At 44.8% G+C, this 10,871-nt stretch overlaps 1 protein-coding gene across 1 annotated transcript in view; it reads left to right on the top strand.

Annotated features, from left to right (window-relative positions):
* The first annotated feature begins 1,112 nt into the window (after positions 1-1,112).
* adam17b (ADAM metallopeptidase domain 17b) overlaps positions 1,113-10,871 on the top strand; it is a 15,470-nt gene continuing 5,711 nt past the window's right edge. The window contains exons 1-15 of the mRNA XM_064339812.1: positions 1,113-1,623; positions 2,628-2,760; positions 3,485-3,618; positions 3,854-3,942; positions 4,145-4,319; positions 5,387-5,517; positions 6,671-6,757; positions 8,193-8,303; positions 8,814-8,958; positions 9,101-9,192; positions 9,339-9,491; positions 9,879-10,078; positions 10,313-10,416; positions 10,532-10,663; positions 10,852-10,871. The exon at positions 10,852-10,871 is cut by the window's right edge and continues 109 nt beyond it. Of these exons, the coding sequence (XP_064195882.1) occupies positions 1,515-1,623; positions 2,628-2,760; positions 3,485-3,618; positions 3,854-3,942; positions 4,145-4,319; positions 5,387-5,517; positions 6,671-6,757; positions 8,193-8,303; positions 8,814-8,958; positions 9,101-9,192; positions 9,339-9,491; positions 9,879-10,078; positions 10,313-10,416; positions 10,532-10,663; positions 10,852-10,871 (1,815 nt within the window). The 5' untranslated portion in view covers positions 1,113-1,514. The remainder of the gene's footprint in view (positions 1,624-2,627; positions 2,761-3,484; positions 3,619-3,853; positions 3,943-4,144; positions 4,320-5,386; positions 5,518-6,670; positions 6,758-8,192; positions 8,304-8,813; positions 8,959-9,100; positions 9,193-9,338; positions 9,492-9,878; positions 10,079-10,312; positions 10,417-10,531; positions 10,664-10,851) is intronic.

Here is a 10,871-nt window from a genome sequence, read left to right as displayed (position 1 = left end):
AGCATTTCTTGAATGTGCAGCTAAGCACAGGGAAATTAGGTCACGTTAGGACGTTATGATTTTAGAGATGTCAGCAGAAGAGAAGAAACTATAGGATAAATCGTGTACTGTACTACTAGCTTCAAATTGTGCTTCTCAGGTCCAGTTAAATGTTCACTAATGAAAACAGTTTCTGATTTAAGCAACTGTGATTTCTTGTTTTGTTTTCCTGATTTGTTGACATAAAGCATGTGAGTATATGAATTTACACAATTTCAACACACCCTTCCTGATCCCATTCCCTCTCATTCTCTTCCTGGGCATGAATCCATGGACATGACACCACCATCTACACAGCTCTATACACAAGCAGTGTACAATCCAGTGTAATCCATCCAATTTTTCAGTGTCACATTTAGGCCTTTCGAGTACAAAATACTTCCGCGGTTCAAAACAGACGCATACAGGTATAGCTTTTAAAGTATCATTAATGCTTTGATTTATTCTTCCTCTCATTTAGTCTGACTTACCCATTTTACCCCTTTTTCCCCAAACAGCGAAACGCACCCTGTGCAGCTGTTCAGAATTGTGTATGTGCTAGTGTGATGGGGAGTTTGAACAGGGGCTACGGTCCTATAAAGTCGTACTCAAAATTCTATTGACCTGGCTGTTTTCTTCTTATTGGCGGGGAACAGAATCTGGGTCAAATGTTGTGTTGGCTAGACAAATACTATATTTCTTTCCATTGTGGTCTCAAAAACAACTAGGCTACAAACGTACATATGATGTGTATATGTTTTTTTCCCTTCTATTTTGGGATATCCAGCTATAGCACTGAAAATTAAGGCGTATGCATGCACTTGAGTAATTTTATTTATTCTATTTTATCTCACTTCGCATGCTCTTTTAGGCTTGTTTTATTATTAGGTTACATTCTCCTGTTTCGCCGGGTAGTTGGCTTCGCCTTCTCTTATAAGCGAACAAGTTTCCTGTTTTGTCCTCTTTTTGAAATAAAGGCAACATGGCTTGAGATAAGAAATCGGATCTGACATCAGGGTAGCTAGTTATAGCAATCTTAGCATTTACTATCTTAGCATTTACGACAACAAGTGAGACATGATATTTGTTTCTGAACACATAGCTACAGACTCACTACTACATCATCGATGTTCTTCATTATTAATGGGATGTCAACTAGCTTCTGTGTTTTCTGAATAGCGACAAAACTGCTTCCGGGTGTGAGGGCGGTTGCGTTTTCAATATTGTGGTTTCGCTAGCGAGCTAACAGTTTCATATTGTCATAATCGTATTTCGAGTATGACTTTTTTAAAAGAATAGACTGCAGTTTATACACATTGTATGTTGTAAAGTTGTACTGTATAGGCCACGATCTGTTGACCTTGCTTACTCACTTCGCTGCGGTAACTTATTCAAAGTCAGCCTTCATGTTGACAAAGTAGAAATAAAGGGGAAGCTAGCTTATTGCTAGCAAGGTAGCCGATAGAGCTAGTTAATTATTTTGGGTCACTTTAACCATGAGGCCTCTTCAGACTCTCTTTTGGGTCTTAGGTTTCATTTGTTTTGTAGATGGTGGTAGGAAACCTGTTGAAGAATTGGAAGGACTGAAAAATGACGATGAGTATGGTGAGTGGATGTTGGTTGAATCCCATTCCCATAACACGTTCGCTTCTTCAAATAGCGTGGCCCATGCCATATCTGTAGTGTGTTGTTTTGGATGTTGTATATTTTTATCCATATCACCATTATCATCAGTTTCACCCATTTTGACAATGTACCCTAGCAAACTATTTAGAATAATAGCGTAAATGAAAACATTATCTTACGGTATCTGGCTAGTTTCATTCTAACAACACCAATCATGGGAACAGATCGGTGCACACCCTCGTTAAAATGCTTTTACTGTTTCATCCACAAACGATGTAAAAAATTTAGTCAGTCACCAGTGATCGAATCACGCAGAGAAAACTGTGAGGTTTTCTTGGGTTCTGTGAAATGGTTAAGTTGTCTGACAAACTCGGGGTCCAACAATTCCTGATGTCATGTACCCAATAACTTACCGAGAAAACGATGACAGAAACTGAGAAAGTATGGTTCATAGTTCAGCATTTCGGAGCAGGTTTTCCAATGGTGCTTGACTTAGGGAGAAGTTACTGGTAACCGCGTGAAAATATGTATGCTGAGAAAACTCTAAACTCTTCCTCGCAATCTTAATAAATTAATTAACCTCTTCAATCTCTGTTTCAGTGATTATTAATCTGTAACTGATTCGTTAAGATGAGGACTTTGCAAAGGCTACTAGTATGGAACCGCAAGGCTTTTGTGCCGTTCCAATTAACGGCCATTATTGCAGTTTAAAGGTGCATGATCATTTTTTACTTTTACTGGGGTCCCCGAATTCCTAATAAGTTTTTGCACACTAACTTTTACATGCAACTTTGATAAAAAAAAAAAAGAATCCAGAATTTTTATAAATGTTTATTTTAAAACATTTTGTTTATTTAATTAGGGTAACTTATACATTTATTGGTACAAACACAATTTGGTCATGGGGCTTTGTGTTGTAAACTGTATCGCTGTACTCTTCTCTGCCCAGTATGACCGCAGTGTGAATCTCTACCCTTTCACAGACACCCTCAACTCCATGCTGTCAGATTTTGAGGTGCTGTCGATCTCCAACCTCCATCAGCACTCGGTCAGGAAGAGGGAGGTCCAGGCGGAGTCTCACGTGGAGCGCCTGCTCAGTTTCACTGCCCTCAGGAGGTACGGTCACATCTCGGTCTCAGCTCTTGAACCCGGTTAAAGATGGAGGTTTGAATTGAAGGGAGCAGAGTCAAGGATCTGAAGGATCTTGAAATATTCTATATGGTAGAATGGTCAAAGATCCCCCCAAAATGTTCACCAATCTTGTAAACGAATATGGAAAATGACATGACAAAATGACATGTAGTGTTATCCCTGCAAAGGGAAGCTATACAAACTACTGAAAACAGGGGTGTGAATAATTTTTACACATTTTTGTTGCAAAAAATATTGTTAAACAAAATCTTTTCCTCAGAGCAATTGTATTAGTGTAAAATTATTGAATTTTTTTTAGCATAAAATATAGCTCATTACCTGTACTGTTTATTCTGTTTTCCTTTATCAAGGGTATGAATAATTTTGGAGACCACTGTAATTTCATGTCCTGAACCATTTTTATTGCCCCTTTTTGCACTTATGTATGTAGCAGCCTTTATGCATGTGACTCATAGTGTAGTGCACCGAGCTGGGAACAGTAATATTAATATGGGCTAATCAAGACATCATACAATAGGAAAACAACCTCCTCTCATTTATGCTCAGTATGTTTAGCTAATATCCCAGCATCCTCTTGGTCTTTAAAAAATATTTTTACTGCTACAGTGTTATGTCTAGAGCCTGATTGTAGTGTAAATTACCACTTTCCTGGTATTGTTCCTTTAAAACAAAAAACCTTTGTTTCTAGGCATTTCAAGCTCTACCTGACAACCAACACAGAGCTGTTCACCCAGGACTTTTCGGCTGTGTTTGTGGATGGGAATGGCAGCGAGGACAGCTATGAGGTCCAGAGGCAGAACTTCTTCACTGGCCATGTCGTGGGTGAGAGACTGCGCAATGGCATGGAGTGACAGTAGGGCCTTGTCTGGACGTTTGCCTGTTAACCTACTTTAGTCGGTCTGTCGCTATCTTGTTGGCTGGCTATGCGTATTTGTTGTGGAATTTATGTAATGCTGGAATGGGGAGGCTGGAGGAACTGACCCAGGGAGTGTTTCCAAGCAGTCGTGTTTTCTTTGGCGTTTCTGAACCCTGGTCATGGAATGCCTTGTCCTTACAGGGGAGGAGCACTCACGAGTGAAGGCACACATTGATGCCAACGACTTCTCCGCCCACATTCTGACTGAAGAGGCAGAGTACAACATCGAGGTACGTCAAAGCCTTTGATAAGGAGGGAACTTCACAATAATCTTCCCGTGCTTTTCTTGCACAGGATGTAGTAGCCACTTTCATTGGGAGTTAACTTCCAGATTTCCTTGGTTTGAAGTTTGAAATGTTATCAGGATGTCCAGGTAGGTTGATGAGATACGCACAGGGCTGTTTGAAGTCTCTGGTTTTTGTACTTCTTTAGCCCCTGTGGAGGTTCACAGACTCGCCCCCCGACGGTCGCCTGCTGGCCTACCGCTCGGAGGACATCAGGAACATCAGCCGACTGGCCTCGTCCAAGGTGTGCAACTACATCGACGCGGAGGCCGAGGACTTGCTGCCTGAGGGGGTGTGGATGCTAAGAGGAGAGGGGGAGCAGGGTGAGTGAGCGGGGAGAAGACTGAAGGAACGGAGGCTGGTCCGTGTGCTAGGTGGGTGGGTGGTGGCGGTCAAGAGCCAAACGGAATTGAGGAAAATCTGATTTGAAATACCGATTTATAATGACTAATTTTGGTGTTGCTCATCTTAGCGTTGCTTATTGGCTAGATGAACATATTCCCATTTTTGACTTTCTGACTGATTTATTTTTTTTTTTTTTAAGAAAATGTTTCAGAAAGACAGTTCTGTGTCAAGATGGTTAGGGTGGCTTATAAGGCTCAGTGTTTCGCTCTTGATTGAACATTCACCAGATCCAATTAATAAAGTTGAAATATAAAAATGAACAGGTATTATTAAAAAAAAAAAAACTCTTTGCCCTAAGAGGTCCTCATTCTCTGGCAAGGACGAACAACAGGTTTCCCTTTTTCCAAAGCAGAGCTTGGAATGAGGCCAATTTATTCTGCTTATTTAAAGGACAGATTGAACTAAAGACCGCTTGGGCTGCTTTCAGTCCAAGGTCTGTCCCTTTCCTGTTCATTAGTTTAATTTGTCATTATCTCATTGAAATCATGAATTATTCATGAAGGGTTAATTATGAGCCGGCCATAGCCGAGTGGGGTAGCAAATGCCTGACTGCAGGGGCCGTTTATACAGCGAGGGCGATTGGAGAGTGAATATTGATTTCTGTCTCATTAAAGAGGAATTATGGGAAGGAAAACCACAACAGCAGCAACAAAAACGAGAGCAAAGCAAACAGGAGCACCTGCTGTCCTTGAAGAAGGAGGTGATCGAAAGGGCGTAGTGTATCGGGGCGGAAAAGGGGATGAGCTTGTCAGTTCCTCAGTAATTCCAATCCTGAGAATTTTCCGGGCTGTTAAATTAGTATGAAGTTGAACTTTGATGTGCGTTGGTGCCACACTGGCAGTAAACCGGCCCTGTAAACGTGCGGAGCTACTTGGGTTGCGGTTCGACACCAGTGCTTCGGATGCGTCGCAGTCCAAAGTAATCCGGTTTTGTTCGCCCCGATCCAGCCGACCCCGCTGAGCTTGTTTCGGGTTGTCTGTCGCAGAGAGCCTCCACAGAGATAGGCGCCAGGCCCACGACCACAAGAGGAACACGTGCCCCCTGCTGCTGGTCGCCGACTACCGCTTCTTTGAGCACATGGGCCGCAGCGAGGAGAGCATCACCCTCAACTACCTGGTGAGGCCCGCTGTTCACCAATGAGGTGATAGGGGGCGCCGAGCGCCAGACAGGATGTAGATTTCAGTCTGGATATAATGGGTGCTGCACTGAGATGCAAAGTACTCTTGGAATATGATGGGTAATTTCCCTTGGCTATAACAGAGTGGGCATTCCTTTATTTATTTATTTCTTTTATTTAACCTTTATTTACCCAGGGTAGGTTCACTGAGCACGGATGCTCTTTTGCAGGAACGCCCTGCTTCACACTCATACACATTCACACCTGGGAGCTGCCCAGTACAACCACAATCCTTTATTGTTGGCCACTGAGCAGCTCCACTGGAGGGAGAGGACATTTTTTAGCCAATTAAAGTTTTTGTGAGAACCAGATCTGGGATTTTAGCCAGGACACCGGGGAACCCCCTACTCTTTGCGAATAGTGTCATGGGATCTTCAATGACCACAGTGAGTCAGGACCTCGGTTTAACGTCTCATCCGAAAGACGGCATCTCCTACAGCACAGTGTCCCCGTCCATGCACTGGGGCATTGGGGTTTATTTGACCAGAAGGAAGATTGCCCCCTGCTGGCCCACCAACACCACTTCCAGCAGCAACTCAGTATTCCCTGGTGGTCTCCCATCCAAGTACTAACCAAGCCCACACCTGCTTAGCTTAAGCCAGTTGGCAGGAGCAGAGTGTGGGGTGGTATGGCTGCTGGGAGCATGTCCTCTGGACGACTGTGTGCTCTATAGCAGTCGGTGAATTGTTTGTATTATACGCAGTGCAATGCTACCAATGGCTTGTTTCTAAGAGGCTGTAACTTTAACAAAGAGCGATGTCACCCTAAATTTTAAACATATTTTACATTTATGCAGATGTCTTCAACAGTGTCCTTGTATGACGTTGCTTTTGTGTGAGTGTAGTGAGTGAAAATTGGTACACGGTCATTCCAGACAGTTCAGTTTTCAAATGACATTACGTCATCAGTCGTGAAATACTGTTAGTTAAAATGTTATTTTTCAAATTTTCTGATTGGTTGGCAGGGCAAGACTGAGGCTAGGGTGGGCAATGCCCAACCCTGCACTCCTCTGTCTCCGCCCCTGATCTAGTGACTTCTTCCTGTCAGTTTGTGAAGTGAAGCTGGTTTTTGTCTCTCTGCCTGTGTTTCCAGATTGAGCTGATCGATCGCGTGGATGACATCTACAGGAACACCTCCTGGGACGATGATTTTAAGGGTTACGGCGTGCAGATCCAGCAGGTGAGCAGGCAGAGCCGCCCCTGTTTATGAGAGAGCAGGTGGCCGACCCATTTTAACCCCTTAAGTTGTGACTGGGTATATTTGCATTCATTCAAATATTTTTTTATGGTGACATTCTCAGTCAGTATGGTCACACAATATACCGTGTGAAAGTGTTAAAACTCATGGTCCTATCTCTATTCAGGTTTTTTAGGTGAGAAATAAACTTCCACTGTGTTGGAGCTTCTGTTACTTTTTTCAAAAACATTTAGTGTGCACTGACTTATGGAAAACAAACTTCCAAGGGTTACCTTTCAGAAAAGACCAGGATTATGCCTGTAGACAAAAGCAGTCAAGAATAGTAACCATTTTATTTTGGGTTTGTCAATTTCAGGCGTGTGTTTAACAAAGGAGTGATGCAGAAGGGGTTAAAGTACATGGAATTACTGTTATATCATTTTAATACAAAACCTGATTTAGCTATATGGATGTGCATTTTTTAATCTGTGATTTTAAAAATAATATTTTTTTCATACTCGGGTGACACAACGGTCAGGTCCTGACCACTTGAGTGCTATTTCTGGTTGTGAGTCAAGCGAGAGGAGGCATAATTGGTCATTCTGTACCCCAGGGTGGAAAGCTTCGGTTGGAAGGATAATGCCTGCCGAATCACCCAGTAGTGATCTTTGATTTTCCTGCACTGCTTTTCATCCTCTGCTCCAGTTCCTCAGTCCAGTCCAGTAACTGTAGCTCAGCAGATGCACTGTAGTGGAAAAAAGTGTGGAGAATATGTACTAATGTGCCTCCTCCTGGATCAGTGGAGGGCATTACATCACATTGCATATGCCTAAAATGACCATTTGACATTCAGAATAGGTTGAGGTGAAGATGTTAAAAAGAAAACATTTTGAACCTTATTGTCTTGCACTTAAAATACTTGAATAAGTCATTGTGTGTGTGTGTGTGTGTGTGTTTAGTTTTCTGGACAGATTTTAATATTGGTTAATTAACAGCTAGAGGTTGGGGAAATTGATAAATTCATAATCTCTTTTGTGTGTGGAAATTCTCTTCACTTTTAGACTTGAGCATGTTGTTTTTAGAAAACCCCACAGCAGTCACATGCCTGTTCTTCAGTGGGAGTGAGGCCTAGTTTGAATGACGTGGCCAACAGAGGCCAATCTGTTGCTGTGCAACCAATGGTGAGGGAGAGCAGAACGAAGGCAGGAGAAATGGAATTTTTCAAAAGCATTTTCTGTATAGGCAGTGAAGGTACTCTGTTGTGTAAACGGTTGTCTGATTTGCGTTTGCTCCCTCACACAGAAGCATCGGCTCAGTGTGTGTGTACAGTCCCGGTTGGGTGCTAATCCCAGAATTTTAGAATTTTTGTTTTCACTGGTTTATGTTATTCCGGCGGACTGCTCTTTGCGGATTAACAAAATCCCCGCAACGTTTTCAGATCATCATTAAGAAGGAGCCCACCCACGTCGGTCCAAATGGCATCCATTTCAACATGAAGAACAGTCCGATCCCAAAGAAGGAAGTCTGGGATGTGAAGAAGCTGTTGGAGGTGTGTGAGAGAGAGAACGCTATGCTAGCAAGACTGCAACAGCAGTTGTGTTTTCATAGCTCGGTTTGACCCCTTTGTTGTACTTTTCAAGGGTACATCTGATTGACTCAGTCTTGTTACTGTAAATGTCAGTCCAGTGTTATATTGGATCTTGTTTGGATGTATTTATGAATGTATGTATGTATGCATGCATGCATGTATGTATGCATGTTTGTGTACATGTATATATTACACTTTATTCTTTCTGTAAAGCACTCTGAGCTGAATTTTTTTGTATGGGAGGTGCTATATAAATAATATTATAAATAAAATCATTATTATTATTATTATTATTAGTTTTTCAGATTATGTGCAAGTTTGAGCTGTAGTTTTTACCGTGGGGCACTTCTGCAAGTCGGCAAATCTTGTGAAAGCGTAAAACCCATAGACCTTTTAAGGAACCCTGTAAATTATTTTAAAATGGTCGCCAGCGACGGATGGCGGATTGACTGGCTCCCTGTCCGTTTGCAGCAATTCAGCTCCGACATGGCGGGCAACGCTTCCAAGGTGTGCCTGGCCCACCTCTTCACGTACCAGGACTTCGACGAGGGCACGCTGGGCCTGGCCTACGTGGCCCCCTCCAGACCGGGAGCCCTCGGGGGCCTCTGCGCAAAACGTAACTGTCGCTGTCGGGTCGTATTCAACGAAATCTGACCTTACCGTTTCTGTGACTACCGTATAAAATGGACAGGAAGAGATGCCTCAAAACCTCGTCTCCTTAAAGTTATTCTCATGTGTGTTTTTTATGTCTTTTAAAGCCTACTATCCTTCAGCATCCTCGAAGAAGCCCAGTTACCTGAACACTGGCTTAACCAGCACTAAGAATTATGGGAAGACCATTTTAACCAAGGTCAGCCTTTGAATCTCTATGGAACATTCATAGACTAGCACAATGTGTAATAATCTTTTCACTTTCTGACGTGCGCCAGAATTTGGACGGCATCTTCCGGAGTCAAATGCACTCGAAAGCATTCACGTCGCCTTTCAAACCTTCAGGAGGCGGACCTGGTGACCACTCATGAGCTGGGCCACAACTTTGGAGCCGAGCACGACCCGGACAACGTTCGCGACTGCGCCCCCAGCGACGACCAAGGCGGGAAGTTCGTCATGTACCCCATCGCAGTAAGCGGAGACCACCAAAACAACAAGGTACTGCCCCCTGCTGTCCGTACGCAAAATTGCAGGGACACCCGAAATAAATGGCGAGCCGTGCGTTTTTTGGATAGGAGCGCGAGTTAGATGTGTTCTCACTGCCGACACGCTCAATTCAGTTTTGTTCTTTCGTACGAGCAAAATCTGCGTATGTTTGGCAAGACCCGTAAAGGCAGATTTACAGATTTCAAAATAGCTGTATCCTTAGCATATGGCTACAAGGCTATATGGCACACCGGATAGTGGATAGTTTTTATTTCTTTGGTGCTTTTATAAATGACCGAAGATCTCGTTTTAGTGAAGCATTTTTTGATGTTTTGTCTTGTCTGTCTGTCTGTCTGCCTGCCTGCCTGTCTGTCTGTCCGTCTGTCCGTTCCACTTCAGCATTTCTCGGACTGCAGCAAGAGGTCCGTGGCCAAGACGCTGCGGAGCAAGGCGCCCATGTGCTTCAAGGAGAGGAACAGCAAGGTGTGCGGGAACTCCCGGGTGGAGGAGGGCGAGGACTGCGACCCCGGGCTGCTCCACATCAACGACGACCCCTGCTGCACCTCCGACTGCAAGTTCAAGCGCCGCTCGAAGTGCAGGTGAGGCCCACCCGCCCCGTCACACCCGACTCAAACGACCGCGTGAAATACTCAAACCTTTTTAAGCGTCCGTGGAACGCCGGTGCAAATAAATGAGTAGTTGGATTTGCTTAAAATTACGGGCAGCAGTTTCTCGTATTAGGCAATTATCGGTGTCTCGTTTTGTAAAGCGTTTTACCACTTGGTGTTTGGTGCGCTGTGCGCTGACTGTGTTTCGCTCCCCGGTTACCACAGCGACAGGAACAGTGCCTGCTGCAAGGACTGCTTGTTTGAGGCGAAAGGCAAGAAGTGTCAGGAGTCCATCAACGCCACCTGCATGGGGATGTCTTACTGCACAGGTGAGCGCGTGCGTGCGCGTTGGGTGCGCGCTGGCGGCCGCGGCAGTCGGAACGCTGTGAGCCCGGGCCTCCTTGTCCCGCCCCTCACAGTTTCTCTAACCCCCCCCCCCCACAGGTGACAGCAGCGATTGCCCGGCTCCGTTCAGCGCTCCCAACGACACGGTGTGCGTGGACCTGGGCCGGTGCCAGAAAGGACAGTGCGTCCCCTTCTGCGAGACCGTCGACCTCAAGTCCTGCGCCTGCAACGGTGATGGGCGTACGCACGCACAGGGGGGGGGCAGGGCGGGCAGGGCGGGCGAAAGCGCCAGACGGACCGGCGGTCGAATGGTCAGGTCCAGGTCGTGGGGAACCTCCCTTTCTCACTCTGACCTCCTCTCTCCCTCTCTCTCTCTCTCCCTCTCTCTCCCTCTCTCTCCCTCGGCCTTGCGCGCCCAGAGACGGACGACTCGTGCAAG

This window comes from Anguilla rostrata, chromosome 6 (genome assembly GCF_018555375.3).
Source record: "Anguilla rostrata isolate EN2019 chromosome 6, ASM1855537v3, whole genome shotgun sequence".
In the NCBI taxonomy this organism is placed as follows: Eukaryota; Metazoa; Chordata; class Actinopteri; order Anguilliformes; family Anguillidae; genus Anguilla; species Anguilla rostrata.
This window is presented reverse-complemented; position numbering and strand designations above follow the sequence as displayed.